Here is a 19,069-nt window from a genome sequence, read left to right on the forward strand (position 1 = left end):
GAAGAGAGAGAGAGAGAGAAGTGAGAGGGGGAGGGATGGAGAAGCAGATGGGCGCTTCTGTGTGCCCTGGCCAGGAATCGAACCCAGGACATCCACATGCCTGGCTGATGCTCTACCACTGAGCCAGGGCTTCAGGGCCACATTTACATGAAGGGGCTTTGGCATGGTGAGAAGGCAGGCAGGCTTCCAGAGCAAGTGGCATCCACTCAGGGAGCGGTAGCGAGGGTGGAGTGGGGTAGGATGAGATAGGGGAGCTCTCCAGGAGGAAGGGGCAAGTGCAAAGGCCCCTGGGCAGAAGGTGCAACAGGTATTGGATGGACACATTCTTGTAACCACTCTGCATTTGTGAAGCTTAACTGAGCCAGGAGCCATTCTACAAGCTGGATAAGCAGGGAATGAGTAGGCAAAACCCTTGTTTTCCAAGAGATCATATTTTCATGAGGGGAGACAATCAATACCTTAGGTCATTTCCAATGACAAGAAGAGCCTTGGAGAAAATAGACCAGGATTCAGGCACCAAATGTGACCCAGGGAAGTGACTGACTATAAGGGAGAGTGGAGGTGACACTGAAGCCAAACATGGTGAGGCACTGTCTCCTCCTCCTACCCACAGCGGCCTCTGTAGCCTCTCATGACAAGGGCTATACCTGTAGTTGCCGCCAAGATTCTAGGAAAACCCCTTCTGTTTCTCAGTCAGTTCAGAGATGTTAGAATGCCCTCCCAAGGCCTCAGAACCAGGGTGCACAAAGATGGAAGAGGGGGAACAAATGAGGCAACCCCCCATCCCCTCCAGGAAGGAGCTAGTAGAACCCAGGCATCAGGCTGCCCAGTTGAGCAGCGGTGACAAGGGCCCCTTTGTGCCCCCCTCCCCCGGGGCACAGGGAGGAGCTGGGCCCTGGAGGCAGGCAGCCCCTGGCACCCAGGGGGAGGGGAGCGGCCAGCAAGTGGGGGCCTAGACCCTGGGAGGTCAGGGGACTGTGAGCTGGGCTCAGGAGCAGAGGGTGCAGACACAAGAGCATCCTGGTGAGTATGTGGCCGCCCAGAGGGGCCAGGGCCAGGGTGGGAGTGGAGGGCAGGGCTGAGAGGTGGGAGCGAGGGTCAGGGCTGAGAGGGTGGAGCAGGGGCAGCAGAAGCACATGCAAGGTGAAAATGGCCACTGTGAACTGCCACTAATTTAGGAAGGGGAAGGTTGTTCTTTAGGACTTTGTAATGAGCTGGGACCATGGCAGGACAGTGGCAAAGTGGCAAGACTTTGAGAAGAAACTGCAGAGAGAGAGAACCAAGGACCCCTCTCAGTACCCGATGTGGTGGGGGCTCTGCAGGAGCAGCTGCCCTGGGGCTTCCAAGTTAGGGGCAGATGTGGTGGAAATAGCTGGGGGCTGGGGGGAAAGGGGGCTGGTGCCCAGGTGATTAGACCCCAGCATTTTGCCCTCTGGGAGAGGATGGGGAAATGGGCTGTAAGTGAGAAATTCCAACACCTGGGAAAACAACAAGGTGTGTGTGTGTGTGTGTGTGTGTATACGCGCCTGCATGCCCATATGCATGCACTTCCCCTCCTGGGTGGTCTAAATTTACGTAAGAGTTTGTCAACTTTTATTTTATTACACTCCACTAAAGAAAATCTTTAGACCTGTTTTTCCTAAATCCCACCCCTATGAATTTCACTACTCTAGATATGCTCTACATGTTTATGTACTGTGGCCCTGGAGGGAGTCACAAACCACTGTCGAAGCTAAGGTTTTTCTGGCCCCCTTCTCAAGAACCAGTTTTCACTTCCATTAAGAATGCTTGGTCTGCATGACTGCTCCACATGTCTGCTCAGGCCCCGTACCTCCGCTGTACAGGAGCAAGCATGGCATCTGTCCTGTGTCCGTCAGCTGTCTGGGCGGGTCTGCCCGCAGCTACCCCTCAGTGTGGGTATGCGGGCCCGCGTGTCTTCGTGAGCATGTCATGCAGTCAGGTCCACGTACATGCCTGAATACTGTGCCCATGTCGGTGCAGGTGCCAGGCGGGCAGGCGGGCAGGCGGTGCAGGTGCGCACCTGTGCCTGTGTGCCAGCGCGGGGCTCTCAGTGCCTGTTTGTGTGTGCAGGGTCCTGACCAGGTGTCTGCACGAACCCCTGTGGTACAAGCCTGCTCCGCTGGCTGGGTCTAGCTCTATCATATTTCCTAGCAGCATTTGCATGTGTCTGACTGTGTATGCATTTGCGTCCGTGGGAAGAGGGTGGTGAAGGCTGGAAAAGCAGCTATTTGGAAAACCCTGCTCCAACCCTAAGGGGACCCACAGAGCAGCCGAGTGCCAGGGTCTCCCAACCCCTGGTCCTTCCTGGCTCCATGTAGAGTCCAGTCAGGAGTGCAGACTTCTCTCACTCTACCTACCCCAGGAGTCCCCTGGGATGTGGCACCCTCCCTTGAGGGAACAGGGCTCTTTTGTGCTGGGCGACTGGCCTCTAATGAGGGTGGGGACAGCAGGGGCCGTCTGTGGGGTGGGAGCAGGCGGCAGGAATTCACGCGGCATGTTGGGAATGCTGATGTTGTGAAACCCAGTCATTGATGGCACCCGGTCCCTGCCTGCCACCCCCAGGCCTCACCCCACTCACCACAGCCCCCTCCCCGCCAATGCTCTGTCACTCCCTTTTCCTTCCCCAGTTTTCCCTGGTAGCTTGGTGGAGGGGGACTTGACATAGAGTAATTCCCAGGCTGTGTGGGAAGCTCCCAAGCATCCATGGGCAGCCTTACAATAGGCCACAACTCATAGCAGACGCTGAAAGAGAAGAACTGGGGCTGCTCCAGCTCCTGTCCCCTTGCACCTGTCTGACTCGTGCTCCGGGTTGGCTGGCTGACATCTTCAAGTGGCATCAGAAGACATTCTCATCTCGGGGAGACTGAGGTGAGCGGCAGAGTTCCTCCCTCCTCGCTCCCCTTCCTTCCTGCTGCTGGTCCAGCCTTGGTTCTGCCCTTACTTTCTGGGGGCCCCCAGGGGACAATGGTGATGAAGATCATTGTCAGCAGCTCGCTACCATGTAGAGACAGGACAGTGGGTGGTTAAGTCTGCAAACCTGGAACCAGGTAGACAGGGCTTGAATTCTAGTTGTCACTTACCAGCTGTGCTGCCGCGGACAAGTTCCTTAACCTTTCTCACCTCAGCTACAAGATGAGGGTAACAATTGCACCTACCTAAAAGAGATCAAATGAATCAATAGAGCAGAGTTAAAGCACTGAGGACTGGTATGTGATTAATGCCATATAAATGCTCGTAATTATAAATATTAATAGCAGCAGCACCTACTGTCTGAACAGGCTTTAATAGAAGCACCTCTCTCTTTACGCCCCCTGGCCCTTAACCCCTCCTCTTCTTTCTCTAGCTGTCGCTCACTCTGTACAGAATGATATTCCTCACAGCACTGCCCCTGTTCTGGATTATGATTGCAGGTAATGCTGGGTTCTGGCTGGGGATCCTGGGGCCTTGGACCCGAGAGGGCTGGGATTATCTCTGTGGGTCTCCGGACCCCTCAGGCTGATGGGAGTGGAGTGGGGTGATTCGGCCGGGACATGTCCCTCCGCCTTAACAGTCCTGCTCACCCACAGCCTCTCGAGGGGGTCACTGGGGTGCCTGGATGCCCTCGTCCATCTCGGCCTTCGAGGGCACGTGTGTCTCCATCCCCTGCCGCTTCGACTTCCCTGACGAGCTCCGGCCCGCCGTGGTCCACGGCGTGTGGTACTTCAATAGCCCCTACCCGAAAAACTACCCCCCGGTGGTCTTCAAGTCCCGCACCCAAGTCATCCACGAGAGCTTCCAGGGCCGCAGCCGCCTCCTGGGGGACCTGGGCCTACGCAACTGCACCCTCCTGCTCAGCAGCCTCAGCCCTGAGCTGGGTGGCAAGTACTACTTCCGTGGGGACTTAGGGGGCTACAACCAGTACACCTTCTCTGAGCACAGCGTCCTGGACATCATCAGTGAGTCCCCCGGAAACGCCTGAGCAGTGGGCAGGGTCATCTCCCGGGCAGGCGGAAGGGCAGCGGGAAGTCCTCTCAGCACAGATCCAGGGACTCGTTCGTTAAGCTGGGGGGGGGGGGTGCACAGCCCAGTGCCCACAGGGACCAGGCAGTTGACAGGAACGAGCAAAGCAGAGCCCCAAACAGTCTTGCTGCTTCAGAGGGAAAAGAGTGCTCTTACCGTTCTAGAAACACCTGGGGCAAGGCAGTGGGGCCCAGGGTTAGGGGTGAGGCCTCTTGGTCCCTGTGTTTGCTGGGCAACTGTGCGCAAGATCCTTAACTTGTCTGGGCCTTGCTTTCCTTTTCTGTAAAGTGGGGCTAACAGTAGCAGTTACAGCTCAGTGAATGAATGGTTGTCACGTGCTCGGGGCAGTGCCTGGCACACGGCACCAGCTCTGCTAACTGTGCTGGGTGCGAATGCAGACCATGCTGTCAGGCAGTGTGTCTTTTCAAAGGAAACCAGAGTTGTGTGTTTTCCTGTAATTTTCCACTTCCTAGACATTAGCTGCTGATTTAGATATGTGTGTTTTTCAATTCCTAAATTTAGGCCAAATAAAATGCAGCTCTGGGCCAGATTTGACAGCCAGAGGTCCACTTGCTTTCGGGCATTCCTACTGCTAGTTTCTGAGAAGCCCTACTGCCCGGAGCTCTTAGCTGAGGCTCCCCGTCAGCATTGCGTGTGCACGAGGAGCCAGATTACTGGCCTAATGCAGAAAGAGACTCAGTCCTTGAAGCTCAGTTTTACCAGCTGTGGCTTCAGTTTCCTCAACTGCAGGATGAGTAAAGTAATATTACCTACCTGCAAGCATGGCTGGAAGGACCGGCAAGTTCAATACTTAGTTTAAATACTGTAACATCCATGGCTGGATCTGTGCAGGGCTCTGGATGAAGGTATTCCGGTGGAGAGAAGGCTTTAGGAAATTCCGTATCCAGGGCGAGGGGACCCGGTACCAGGGCTGGCGTTGGGCAAGGGGGGGATGTCTGCCTCCTCCATCCTGCTTCTCCCTGCCTCATGTAGATGCCCCCAACATCGTGGTCCCCCCGGAGGTGGTGGCAGGCACGGAAGTGGAGGTCAGCTGCATGGTGCCCGACAACTGCCCAGAGCTGCGCCCAGAGCTGAGCTGGCTGGGCCACGAGGGGCTGGGGGAGCCTGCTGTGCTGGGTCGGCTGCGTGAGGATGAAGGCACCTGGGTGCAGGTGTCCCTGCTACACTTTGTGCCCACTAGGGAGGTCAATGGCCACCGGCTGGGCTGCCAGGCCTCCTTCCCCAACACCACTCTGCAGTTCGAGGGCTATGCCAGCCTGGACGTCAAGTGTGAGCCTGGGTGTGGGCCGGGGTGGGGGGTGCGGGGTTGGGGGTGGGGCGTGCGGCCACTGCCGGCTGACCCCACCTTGTCCCCGGCCTCAGACCCCCCGGTGATCGTGGAGATGAACTCCTCGGTGGAGGCTATGGAGGGCTCCCACGTCAGCCTGCTCTGTGGTGCCGACAGCAACCCACCGCCGCTGCTGTCCTGGATGCGGGATGGCATGGTGCTCCTGGAGGCCGTGGCCGAGAGCTTGTCCCTGGAGCTAGACGAGGTGACCCCCCGGGAGGACGGCATCTACGTCTGCTTGGCAGAGAACGCCTATGGCCAGGACAACCGCACTGTGGGGCTCAGCGTCATGTGTGAGTGAACGCCCTGTGTGCACACTCGCTTGGCCCTGGCTCTGCAGAAGAGAGATTCGGGGAAAGGGGCTTCTCCCGGGGCTGGGCTGGATGGGCCAGGACCGGTCAGGAACAGAACGTGGTTGAGGTGAAGATGGAGAGGAGGGTTGTGGGTCAAGTCATTCCTTCATTCTTTGCACAAATATCTAGTGAACAACTACTCCGCACCACTCTCATCTTGAGGACAAGAGCAGAAGACGGGAGGTCCCTGTCACCCGGGAAAGCCGGTTATATTGTTCCCTGGGGCAGCCCTGGCTGATCTGGGAGTTGATCTGGGCCTGGCCTTAGGAATGTGCATTTGAAAATGAGTCCCACTGCAATTCTAATGGGAGGATTCGGGTCCCCTTGCGCACACCTGTACATTAGGGGGCCCTGGAGGAGGGGGTTAGTCACACAGGCTTCTTAGCTAGAAACCCAGGAGAGGCCATTCATTCATTTATTCATTCACAAATACTTAACTGAGGCAAAATGCCAGGGCTGGGTATAATAATAATGACAGCTGCAGCCAACATTTCCTCAGCAGTTTCTGCCTCCTTCTGCTGCACTGAACCCTTCCCTCCCCGGTCTAGATAACATTGTAACTACCCTGATTTCTTATCCTTCCCTTTATTTTTCTCCAAAGCACTTACCCCCAACTTGCCAGTGGTAGATTTTATTTACTTACATAGCATCCACCCACATGGGCAGGGAGCTTTGTCTGCCTCGTTTAGGCTAGAGCAGTGCCTGTCACTTAAGTTCTCAGTGACCTCTATGAAGGTGAGACTATTATCAAGCCCATTTTCCAGATAAGAATAAATGAGGCCCAGACAGGTTAAGACATAAGTTCACACACAGCTGGAAGGGTCAGGGCCTGGATTCAAACACAAGCATTCTGGCTGCAGAGCCCCTGTTCTTGTAAACAGGACAGCCAGGCCTGGGGTTAGCCGAGCCATCTGAACTGGTGAGCTTAGATTGGGTGTGTGGGGTCACAGCTGAGGGTGGGAGTTGGCTGGCAGAAGAGGTAACTCTTGGCTTCTGACCATCAGCCCCCTCTTTTGCCCCCCAGACGCACCCTGGAAGCCAACGGTGAATGGGACAGTGGTGGCTGTGGAGGGGGAGACCGTCTATATCTGGTGCTCCACACAGAGCAACCCGGATCCTATTCTCACCATCTTCAAAGAGAAGCAGATCCTGGCCACCGTCATCTACGAGAGTGAGCTGCACTTGGAGCTGCCTGCGGTCACGCCTGAGGATGATGGAGAGTACTGGTGTGTGGCCGAGAATCAGTATGGCCAGAGAGCCACCGCCTTCAACCTCTCGGTGGAGTGTGAGTGCTCCCCCTCCTCCGCCCTTCCCCCACTGGGAGCTGGCTGGACCTGTCTCCCCTCCACCCCGAGGGGGATGGTTCAGTGGCGGAACAGCTGAGTATTGGAAGTTCCCACATCTCCCAACCAAGGGTTAGCTTTACATCAGCAAATGAAGATGGGGAAGGAAGGGAAGTGGAATCCACAATAAGAAAATACAAGTCCCGCCTGAGAACACTGTATCTCCACATCCTGGGGTGCGCTCTCAACCAGAGAGATTCTGGATCCTGTGGCTGCTGCTCCTTTGCATTCATTAGAATGATGAACGTGACATCTAACCCTTGTGGAGTGTCACTATGTACCAGGGACTGTTGGAAGCTCTGTACAGGGACCCACTCATTTCATTCTCATGACATCCCTATGAGGGAGGTTCTATTAGTGTCCCTAGTTTCCAGAGAAGGAAGTTGAGACCCAGAAGGGTTATGCCACTTGCCCAAGGTCACACAGCTAGACAATGGCAGAATTTAGGATTCAGGTCCAGGTGGTCTGATTACAGTCTTCTGTACTGCCCCAAGTTGACTTCACCCTGCATTCGTACATTAGAATGCAGTCAGTCAAGCAGTTGTTATGTGTGAGGGGCTGTATGGCTGAGTAGGAGGGGCGGATAGGATCAAGAGCACATCAAGCTTATTAACAGATAGAGTATAGCCAGACAGATGAGGTGGATGCACATAAAAAGCTAACTGCTTTGGACATGAAACTCATTATTCCACTGCCAGAATGCCTCTCTTGGCCTCCTCTGTATGGACGGCCCCACCAACACCTGGACCTCCACCCTGGCCACCATTCTGGGTTTTAGCTCCTAAGTCATTGTTTTGATTCCCCCCTCATCCAGCAGCTACCTCTGGAATGTCACCTCCATATTTTCATTTCTCCTGCTTCCTCCTCAGCTCTGACCTGACCTCTGGCACTAGTCACCAAACCTCACTATTCCCAGCTTCAGTTACTCCACTTACAATGGTCCCCACCACAAGTTTGCCAGGAGATAAGAAGCACAGTCCATGCTCAATATTCCGTATGTATGGCGCGAATCAGTACACAGTAGCTATAGATTCTTCTTGGAGTGCCATCTTCCAGGGCTATACCATGGCAGTCCACTCCTTCACTCCTCCTCGCCCACATTCCCTCCAGTCTCTGGTCACTCACAGCATCCAGTGTGATCACAGCATAGGGCTTGTGCGGTACCCTTTTCTCTCCTTATGCGCCCTCATGGGCCCAGCTTTCCTCTTCTGCTGGACCCTTTTCCCTGTCACATCCCAAGCCACTGACCCTTAAGTTTAAAAGTCAGAACCGCCTGAGAATCAAAAGCAGCCACTGAACGTACACACAACACCACCTCATGTACATTGTCAGTCACAGACCCCCCTGCATAGTAAGAGTGATAGCAGCAAATGGTTCATTAAAGGCCTACTCTGGGCCATAATTATATCCTTTATAGATGTTATTTTGTCGAGTCCCTCTGGTGGCTCTGTGAAGCAGGTGTGTGTTATCATTAATGCTTAACTAAGGAGAAATGAAGGTCAGAATTTCCTGTGGCCATTCAGTTCGGAAGGTTGGTTAGAGCCAGGATCCTTCTGGACTCCTATCTGCCCCAGCTGTTACACCTCTGGCTGCTTTACCTCCCCGCAGGTCTTAGCACCCAAGGACTCACTTAATCTGGCTTCCTTTAAAAACAAACAGATTTGGAATATAAAGCCTACAATCCACTGGAACTGAGGAGCAGCTTTGACAACCTCCCACCCCCATGCCACCTGCTAAGCCCCTCATGCTTCTCCAAGGCCTGTGTCACAGTGCTTTCCCTCTGAGAGTGCAACCTTAGCCCCAGTCTGTCCCTAAAGTCTATATCCCCTAGCACCTGGCTTTAGTGCTTCCTGGCAATGGTGGGTATTCCTGGCACAGTGTCCCCTGCTTTACCTGCCTACCCCGGAGCCCGCATGGCATGGGCAATGCAGGAGGCTCTCACCCTTAGAGGGTGCTTGTCACATGCAGGAACATGCAAGGGATAAGTCCAGGCTCTTTGCATATTTTGACCTATTTCATTCTCACAACAATGTAATTGGGGGAGGGAATCATTCTTTATCCCCAACGAGTTTAAGAGAAGGAAACTGAAGTGTTAATGGTGTCAAGTGCCCAGAAAAGCTGAACCAACCTGGGTCAATATACTAGCTCTCTCTGTGTCTTGCTGCAGCATCTTAGACAAGTGACTTCACCTTTGCTGAGCCTAACTTATTTCCTTTGAAAAAAGGGTGTGATTACAGTATCTGACTCCAGATGGTGTGGGAGGACTAAGGAAATTATGGTGAGCACCCACAGCACCTGACACTTCCTGTGTGTTCCATAAGCCTTAGATATCCTCATCATTTCTCACCACTTATCTTTCCTTTGGACTCCAGGCCAGATAGCCACCCTGCATTCTGAAGCCTAGGCTTTGCTCACGTGCTCCCTCTGCTGGAATGGTTCTATTTTTCTAATCACAAGCCCTTGGGTGGATGTTAATTTAAGCCTTTTCAACCCACTCATGCGCTTATCTTCAGAGTCCCCATAACTTTAACTCCCCTTGCGAGTTAAGGACCATTACCCCTGTTTGCACAAATAAGAACTCCATCTTAGAGGTCCCAGGAAGCTGAGGGCCTAATTGGAGCTGCCAGACAGTAAATGGCCACTTGAGGTTTGTCTAGTGTCAGCTGGGGTTTCCTATGTCTCCCAGGCTGCCTGCAGAGCTTTGAAGACGCTGAGCATATGCAGGCAGAGTGCTGGCATCCCTGCGGAATCTAGGGCAACACTGTCACCAGAGCACCAGCGGTGCTATCTTGAATGAAGGGGTTTAAAAAAATTTAATCACTGTCAATTCATGTTTGTCATTATTGATTTAGTCTGTGGTGTGTTAATTTGTTAACACCACAGCAAGCATTGTACATGTCTGCTTAAACAGAACTGGGGTATATAACTATTGATTTACTGGACTTAGATAATGTGTGTGCATTGAGGTTCTGATTAGAATCATCTCTATTGCAAATTCATTGAGTCACGTGACTCCCTGGCCCATCACTGTCATCTGCACAGTGGTTTTTTTTTTGTATTTTTGTATTTTTCTGAAGTTGGAAATGGGAAGGCAGTCAGACAGACTCCCGCATGCGCCCAACCAGGATCCACCTGGCATGCCCACCAGGGGGCAATGCTCTGCCCATCTGGGGCGTTGCTCTGTTGCAACCAGAGCCATTCTAGCACCTGAGGCAGAGGCCACAAAGCCATCCTCAGCACCCAGGCCAACTTTGCTCCAACGGAGCCTTGGCTGCGGGAGGGGAAGAGAGAGACAGAGAGGAAGGAGAGGGGGAGGGATGGAGAAGCAGATGGGCGCTTCTCCTGTGTGCCCTGGCCGGGAATCGAACCCGGGACTCCTGCATGCCAGGCCGACACTCTACCACTGAGCCAACCGGCCAGGGCCTCTGCACGTCCTTTTTTGTTGGAAATGAAAAATAAGTGGGGTTGATGAGTTGAGGGTCTTTTGCTCTGTGTAAGTGGGCATTGGTCAGACTTGATAACCGGAACTCAGGCTAGAGTGAACAGAGGGCAGTGTTGGACTCTCTAGGAAGGAGAGGATATAGTAGTAAAAAGCAACATTCAAAGTTTGATTATAATTTCGTATTTTGTAGAATGAAAGAAAATGATCATACTTGTACCATTTTTTTTTTTTTTTTTGGATTTTTCTGAAGCTGAAAACGGGGAGAGATAGACAGACTCCCGCATGCGCCCGACCGGGATCCACCTGGCACGCCCACCAGGGGGCGATGCTCTGCCCACCAGGGGGCGATGCTCTGCCCCTCCGGGGCGTCGCTCTGCCGCGACCAGAGCCACTCTAGCGCCTGGGGCAGAGGCCAAGGAGCCATCCCCAGCGCCCAGGCCATCTCTGCTCCAATGGAGCCTCGGCTGCGGGAGGGGAAGAGAGAGACAGAGAGGAAGGAGGGGTGGGGGTGGAGAAGCAAATGGGTGCTTCTCCTATGTGCCCTGGCCGGGAATTGAACCCAGGTCCCCCGCACGCCAGGCCAACGCTCCACCGCTGAGCCAACCGGCCAGGGCCCATACCTGTACCATTTAAAGAAATTCAAATGGCAGCAAAGCAAAGCTCAGCTGACGGAGCTTGAGTGGAGGGTGGTGCTTGGTGCCCGTGGCACTGGGGATGCCCGTGAGGGAGGGAGAGTCGGAATGCAAGGGGGCTTCTGGGAGCCAGCAGGACCATCTGCAGGATGGCCTAAAGTGGGAGTTGGCAGAATTCAACAGCTCACCCCCGTCCTCCCCCCAAGGCTTCCCAGAGTTCTGCTACGTGAAAGGCACGTTTTAAGTGTGGGTGAGAGTGGAGACAGAATGAAAGCCTGACTTGGTGGAAAAGAGAGACAAACCATATCAATGTATGACATGGGTAGGAATGCGTGCGGGGGGGGGGGGGCTGATGGAACAGGGAAAGAGGTTAGTGAAGCAGGTGGTGGGAAGAGAGAGTGTCTAAGTAGAACCTCAAGGAGCAAGGAGGTGAGTTTGGAAGGCACCTGCAGGGAATGTTCTAGGCTGAGGGGGAAACACAAGTACCTGGGTGGGAAACAGCTCTATGAACTTGAGAAACAGCAAGGAGGCCAGTGTGACCGGAAAGGAATGAGCCTTCTAGGGTAGGAAAAGGAGATCAGAGTGCGGCTAGGTCGCCCGGGCCTTGTATACCAAAGCAAAGAAGTTAGATTTTATTCTAAGTGACCCAGAGCAATTGGAGGACAGGTTTGAGCAGGGAGCACCATAATGTGATTTTATGTTTCTCACGGTGAACAAAGTAAGAGGGTGCAAAGGAACATTGCAAAAGAGAAAATGCAGCTCATTTCTGTGATAGCTACCACCCACTCTTGGCTCTCAGCCAAGGAGTCCTAGTTTCCAGTTGTCTCTAGCGCACTCTGTCTTGATTTTGCCCCTGCAGTTGCCCCTGTGATCCTTCTGGAATCCCACTGCGCAGCAGCCCGCGACACGGTGCAATGCCTGTGTGTGGTGAAGTCCAACCCGGAGCCCTCTGTGGCCTTTGAGCTGCCTTCGCGCAACGTGACCGTGAACGAGACAGAGCGGGAGTTCGTGTACTCCGAGCGCAGTGGCCTCCTGCTCACCAGCATTCTCACATTGCGGGGACAGGCCCAGGCCCCGCCGCGGGTCATCTGCACCTCCCGCAACCTCTATGGCACCCAGAGTTTGGAGCTGCCCTTCCAGGGAGCCCGTGAGTGTGGCCTGGGGTTGGGAACCACAGGGACAGAGGGGATTCCTCTTGGATCCAGGATTTTTTCCCCAAGGCTGACTGACCATCAGCCATTGAGCATGGGTCAGGTTACACAGGTTGATCTCATGGTAAAGAGGCCCTTCTGGTTGGTAAGGGGAGGCTGCCCTCAGGTTGTCTATATGGTATTGGACCCTCCTCAGGACCTCCGGGCTGATCAGTTGGTGTAAGGATGTGCCAGCTGTGCAAATATTTTTCACCATCACGGCTGTCCCAGCCCATCTCCTAAGAACGCAGGTGTTTTCACTCCCACCAGCAGCCCTGAGGGCACCTGGGCTTTCTCTGATCTTAGACCGCCTGATGTGGGCCAAGATTGGGCCTGTGGGAGCCGTGGTCGCTTTTGCCATCCTAATTGCCATCGTCTGCTACATTACTCAGACCCGCCGAAAGTGAGTGCTTCACAAGGTGACCTGGGGGAGGGGAGACTCCCAGGGTGGGGAGGGTGGCTCAGCAGTGGGCGAGGGAGGGCAGCCCTTTGTGTGTGTGCAGTGGGGAGGGCGGATTCTGCTCTGAGACTGTTCAGCTGGATGAAGCAAGGGGTCCTGCTGATACGAGCCGCGCAGGGCAGCATGTGCCAGTGCCTGGGCCGAGCGCTCTGCACCAGTCATTTCCCGTGTCCCCACGCTCTCTGCTAGGAGCTCCTGCCCTCCAAGAGGTGTGATGGGGACAGCCAGCTTCCCCTGGCTGGCAGCTACAGTGTCAGTCATAGCTGCTTCCAGAAGCACCAATGACTACACACATCTGTGGCAACAAAAATGCCCTCCGGCCCCAAACCATACTCATCTGCCGCAACTGTGCAGCTATTTTTTTTTTCCTGTGGCTCTCCTGAAAATGAATAAATCGCTCTGCTCCACTTCATGGCAGCAAAGAGACAGATCCAGACCATATAAAGAGAACCCAGAGAGGTCAGGCTGGGCTCTGGAAAAGTGGCAGAGACCAGGGGCCAGGGGACTCATCCTCAGCCACAAATCAGGAGACGTTGGGCAGTGGTGAACAGGAAGCGGCTGGTCGTTGAAGAGCCCATCTGCCCCATCTTAGAGAGATGGGTGGGAAGAACTCTGGGGTCCCTTGGGCCAAACTCCTAAGGTAGATGGGGGAACAGAAAGGGAGGAGGGAGGCCTGGGAGTCCCACTGGGGCTGCTGTGTCCTGCCCTGCAGAAAGAATGTGACAGAGAGCCCCAGCTTCTCGGCGGGGGACAACCCCCCAGTCCTGTTCAGCAGTGACTTCCGCATCTCTGGGGCACCGGAGAAGTATCAGGTGAGGGCCAGGTCCCTGTGGCTCCTGGCTAGTTGTAAAAACCTTGATGTTAGGGGCAAGGGGCAGAGGGAGGCCAGGGGCAGAGGGAGGCCAGGGGCAGAGGGAGGCCAGGTCCCTTAGGAGGGAAAAGGAGGAAGTGTGGACGGCTGGTTGGGAGGGGTTTGAGGAAGATGGTGGAAAGGGCTATGGGGCTCAGGCCCAAGGGAAGCCTTCATCTGGGTCTATGACCACATCTCCTTCTTCAATAGTCCAGAGAGGTCTCTCCCCTGGAATGAGCACTCCGGGAGGTAGGTTCGGGGGGGCCTCAGTGTGCCCGCCTCCTGGCCCTCGGTGGGCCTCGGGGCTGTCACACATGTGTGTACGTTCCTGTCAAGAGTCCAAGATGGCCCCAGGTCAAGTCTTCCCTGCTCAGCATTCCTGGCCTTGTCTCTTCTGTCCCATCGCTACTCCCTTCTGTCTGTGTGTGGCCATTGTTCTATGTGTCTGTCCAAAGGCTGGTCAGGGGTCAGGGGTTGGGGGATGGGAAGCATGAGGGAGAAGCCAAATTCACAGTTGCAGAATCTCCAGGATTGAGGGGGGACCACACCAGACCTACACGTAGGGGAGGACTTACGAAGCCAGGCATGTATGTACATTTGGAAAGGTGGGATCTGACCAGGTGGCTTTACTCTGGGAAGGTGTTATGGACTGAATTCTGTGCCCCGGCCAAATTCCTGTGTTGAAGAGTCTTCCTGAAGGCGTTGAATTTGTGGGCACCTTTCAGGCTTAGGGATGAAGAGGGTGTTGCGAAGAGGGGTTGGTGCTGGCAAAGGCCCGAAAGTAGACCTGGGGACTGCGAAGCTGGCTGGGCTGGGGCGTCCTCGAGAGAAGAGGTGCACAAAGGGCTTTGGGACTCAACTCTGGAACAGTGGGCGGTACAAGTGATCCAGCTTTTGCAACTGGAAAAAGTAGAACAGGATACTTCTAACAGGTTGGTTCCCTTCACAGAGCGAGAGGCGCCTGGGATCTGAGAGGAGGCTTCTGGGCCTTCGAGGGGAGCACCAGGATCTGGACCTGAGCTTCTCTCCCTCGGACCTGGGAAAGCGACCCACCAAGGACAGCTACGCCTTGACAGAGGAGCTGGCGGAGTACGCTGAGATCCGTGTCAAGTGAGGGAGCCGGAGGCAGCCCGTGTGGCCACCACCCCTTCCAGGCCCTGGTCGGCCGCACTAGCCACGGGCTCCCCTCCTCTCAAATGCAGTCGGGGCTGGGGCAGGAAGGGGGAGGGCAGGCGACAGTGAGGTCCTGGGGGCCTGGCCTCCCCTTCCTTCCCAGCTGCCACCTCACCTTGCCAGCACTGCACCCCCACAGTGTGGCTCCCCTCTAACCTCCTTTAACCTCATCTGTCTGGAGGGGAGTTTTGTCTGTCTGTGTTATTTATTGCTACCCTCTGCCTGGTCCTCCTCCCTCATGCCTGGCCCCAGGCTCTGTATAGAAGGGACATAAAATAAATGCCCCAAAGCCAAATACCTGTCTATAGCCTGATGATTTCTGACCTGTCCTTGGGGGAGCCTTCCATTCCTCTCCTGTGCTCTGCTGGGCCCCGTGTGGATTCTAGCCCTGAGCCCAGGCTGGCTGTCCTTAAGTTGTTCCCACTCTGAGCTGTGGGCTGGATCTGGCCCACAGCATGCCTTGTTTGACATCTGGTTGATTTCACATAACAACCCTCTCATCTCTGCCTCTGCCACAGTCAGAGCAATTGACAGTATTGGGCTTGTACCTGCCCACAGCTGTGACTGACTGAAAGAGATAGTGCCTGCCCCTTCTGAAGGTTCATGGGCTCCCTATGTGCCACCGTCCCCACATTCCCTGTTGACCCACACCTGGCTGGCTTCACTCACTCACTGACATGCCCTCCTGTGCCCTACAGGTCAGGGGGAACTGAAGGTCTCAATGTTTCATTAGCCTGTGTTGGTTTGTCTGCCGTCCCTCACATTCATGCTATACTCTGCAGTTTCAGTCTCCAAACTTTATTCCATTTCGTTCAAGAAACATTGCTTAGGTACCAGCTGTGTATTGGTCTCCTTCAGGAGGCTGAAGCTACCCTGGGAGGGGACCCCTTGAACAATCTTGTGAAGATGAAGACACTGAGACTAGGAAAAGCCAGGTGATTTTGGCAAGGTCCTGGAGCTAGGCAATGGTGTGGCCAGGTTCTGGACCCAGTTTTTCTTTTCTTTTTCTTTCTTTCTTTTTCTTTTTTTTTTTTTTTTTTGTATTTTTCTGAAGCTAGAAACGGGGAGAGACAGTCAGACAGACTCCCGCATGCGCCTGACCGGGATCCACCTGGCATGCCCACCAGGGGGCGACGTTCTGCCCACCAGGGGGCGATGCTCTGCCCCTCCGGGGCGTCGCTCTGCCACGACCAGAGCCACTCTAGTGCCTGGGGCAGAGGCCAAGGAGCCATCCCCAGCGCCCGGGCCATCTTTGCTCCAATGGAGCCTCGGCTGCGGGAGGGGAAGAGAGAGACAGAGAGGAAGGAGAGGGGGAGGGGTGGAGAAGCAGATGGGCGCTTCTCCTGTGTGCCCTGGCCGGGAATCGAACCCAGGACTTCTGCACGCCAGGCCGATGCTCTACCACTGAGCCAATCAGCCAGGGCCCCAGTTTTTCTTTTTCTATAACACCTTTCAGGAATACAAAGAGGGAAGACTCAGATCTGTGCTGCATGGAGAGCAGCACCACACCCTACACTAGCCCCACCCTCCCTCCGGACTTCTTGGAGGCCTCGGTCCACCAAGGTTACACTTTGTAAAATTGTCAGCTGGCTTGTGGCTAGCCTGGACCCGTGGTTCAGACTCTCTTGAAAAACTCTCAAGGAAGTCTGCGTAGACTCGCGGAGAGACAGTTGTGTGGCTCTAGAATATGCAACTGATGCTATCATTCTTGTGCAGAGCCCTCCCTTCACATGGCAGAAATCTTGGTCTGTTTGGGCCTGATGACCTCGGCTGACCTCTCCCTGACAACTCCTTGAGACCCCACTTAAACACAAAGATCTGAAAGCCCCTGGAAGGTTGGCCTTGGTACATCCTGAGACTCTTTGCTGAGTGGCCTCAAACCCAGCACTGGTGCTGAGTTCGAGTGTGCATGAACATGGTGAACACCATCTGCCCCTGCCTGGCCTGGTGACTCACTGAGAACCTCCTCTATGCAACTGGTGTATTGCCAGAGGTTCTTTCAGTGGCTGAGCTTAACAGGCAGCCAGGAGGTGGAGCGGATCTTGTGTGTCTTAGGTGCTGACCAGCTCGACGCTAATAGAAGCTAGCATTGGTATGCAGTTTGGCCCCTTCCTTGTGCATCCAAGCCCAGAAAAGGCAACCACAAACTGTGGATTACTTTATAGTTCCAATAAGATAGAACTGGGCTGGTCACAGGAAGCACCTGACATCGACCTGTACCAGAATCCTTCCCAAGAGGCCTAAGAAGTAACACACCTGGTGGTGGGCTTCAGACCACATCATAGCATGACACAGTTAGCTCCATAAACAGTACATCCAAAGGGGGAGATCTCAGCAGGGACCAGATCCTACTGGGGTGAATTGCACTTTAGGGGTCAGCCCCTTCACAGCAGCTAATACACTGTGGTCAGGCTCACTTCTCATAATCAGCCAAGCTGAAGGTCCACCCCACCCATGGATGGACCAACAGCAATCAAGAGTCAACTACAGGCCCTGATCGGTTGGCTCAGTGGTAGAGCGTCGGCCTGGCGTGCAGGGGACCCTGGTTCGATTCCCGGCCAGGGCACATAGGAGAAGCGCCCATTTGCTTCTCTACCCCCTCCCCCTCCTTCCTCTCTGTCTCTCTCTTCCCCTCCCGCAGCCAAGGCTCCATTGGAGCAAAGATGGCCCGGGCGCTGGGGATGGCTCCTTGGCCTCTGCCCCAGGCGCTAGAGTGGCTCTGGTCGCGGCAGAGCGACGCCCCGGAGGGGCAGAGCATCGCCCCCTGGTGGGCAGAGCGTCACCCCTGGTGGACGTGCGGGGTGGATCCCAGTCGGGCACATGCAGGAGTCTGTCTGACTGTCTCTCCCCGTTTCCAGCTTCAAGAAAAATACAAAAAAAAAAAAAAGGTCAACTATAACAGAAGGGCTTCCATAACCCACACAAGAAGTATTCCTGGCGCACCAAGTGCAGATGATCAGGGAGACTCCACCCATAAGCCCAGAAGACTCCTACTACGTAAGGCCACAATACCAAGGCTGGATATATAGCAGATCTACCTAATACATAGAAACAAGTACACAGAGGCAGCCAACATGTGGGAAAAAAGAAACATGCCCCAAATGAAAGATAGGAGAATTTCCCAGAAAAAGAACTAAATGAAATGGAGGTAAACAATTTACCTGATACAGATTTTGAAACAAGGGTTATAAGGATACTCAAGGAACATAGGGCAAGAATAGATGTACTGATTGAGAAGTTAAGGAGGTAGTAAACATAAGAAAAGAACCAGCCAGAAACGGAGAATACAATGTCTGAATGAGAAATGCACTAAAATCAACTGCAGGTAAGATGAAGCAGAAAATTGAATTGATTTGAGGGCAAGGTAGCAGAAAACACCCAATCAGAGCAGAAAAAAAATAAGTAAAAGAATATAAAAAATGAGGATAGTTCAGGAGACCTCTGAGACATCAGGCATAACAACAGTCACATCATAGGGGTACTAGAAGGAGAAGAGAGAGAACAAGGGACTGAGAACCTATCTGAAGAAATAATGACTGACAACTTCCCTAACCTTGTAAAAGAAACAAAACAAAAAACACATAAGTCCAGGAAGTGCAGAATGCCCCAAACAAGAAAACCCAAAGAGACACACACCAAGACACACCATAATTAAAATGGCAAAGATGAAAGACAGAGATCATCTTAGAAGCAGCAAAAGATAGTTACTTACAATGGAGCTCCCATAAAATTGTCAACCGATTTCTCAACAAAAACATTTCAGGCCAGAAGGGATTAACACAAAATATTCAAAGTGATGAAAAGCAAGGACCTACAACCAAGATTACTCTAACAAGCAAGGGTATTATTCAAAATTGCAGGATAAATAAAGAACTTCCCAGGCAAAAAGAAGCTTAAGGAGTTTGTTACCACCAAATCAGTATTACAAGTAGTGTTAAAGGGACCTTTTTAGAAGAACCTGACTGCTGTTGGCCTGACCAGGTATGGCACAGTAGATAATGTTGACTTGAAATGCTGAGCTCCCAGGTTCAAGCCCCGAGGTGACCACCTTGAACATGGGGTCATAAATATTATCCCATGGTTACTGGATTGAGCCCAAAGGTCACTGGCTTGAGCCCAAGGTTGCTTGCCTGAGCAAGAGGTCACTTGCTCTACTGTAGCCCCCCCCCCCAGTCAAGGCACATATGAGAAAGCAATCAATGAACAACTAAAGTGTCACAATTATGAGTTGATGCTTCTCATCTCTCTCCTTTCCTGT

The 19,069-nt window shown here is 53.7% G+C and overlaps 1 protein-coding gene across 3 annotated transcripts; it reads left to right on the forward strand.

The window, feature by feature from the left end:
* The first annotated feature begins 958 nt into the window (after nt 1–958).
* On the forward strand, nt 959–15,106 carry MAG (myelin associated glycoprotein). 3 transcript variants are annotated; one of them, XM_066243658.1, is made up of 12 exons: nt 959–1,023; nt 2,761–2,889; nt 3,365–3,431; nt 3,588–3,956; nt 5,014–5,310; nt 5,404–5,661; nt 6,746–7,006; nt 11,998–12,285; nt 12,635–12,731; nt 13,501–13,600; nt 13,849–13,887; nt 14,588–14,687. In XM_066243658.1, exons 3-11 carry the CDS (start codon nt 3,386–3,388, stop codon nt 13,873–13,875), a joined length of 1,743 nt encoding a protein of 580 aa, XP_066099755.1. In that variant the 5' UTR covers nt 959–1,023; nt 2,761–2,889; nt 3,365–3,385; the 3' UTR covers nt 13,876–13,887; nt 14,588–14,687. The 3 variants fall into 3 exon arrangements, with proteins under 3 accessions (XP_066099755.1, XP_066099753.1, XP_066099754.1); XM_066243656.1 differs by lacking the exon at nt 13,849–13,887 and having other exon boundaries at nt 14,588–15,106; XM_066243657.1 differs by lacking the exon at nt 13,849–13,887 and having other exon boundaries at nt 964–1,023; nt 2,758–2,889; nt 14,588–15,106.
* Nucleotides 15,107–19,069: the final 3,963 nt, after the last annotated feature.

This window comes from Saccopteryx bilineata, chromosome 9, assembly GCF_036850765.1.
Source record: "Saccopteryx bilineata isolate mSacBil1 chromosome 9, mSacBil1_pri_phased_curated, whole genome shotgun sequence".
Taxonomy (NCBI): Eukaryota; Metazoa; Chordata; class Mammalia; order Chiroptera; family Emballonuridae; genus Saccopteryx; species Saccopteryx bilineata.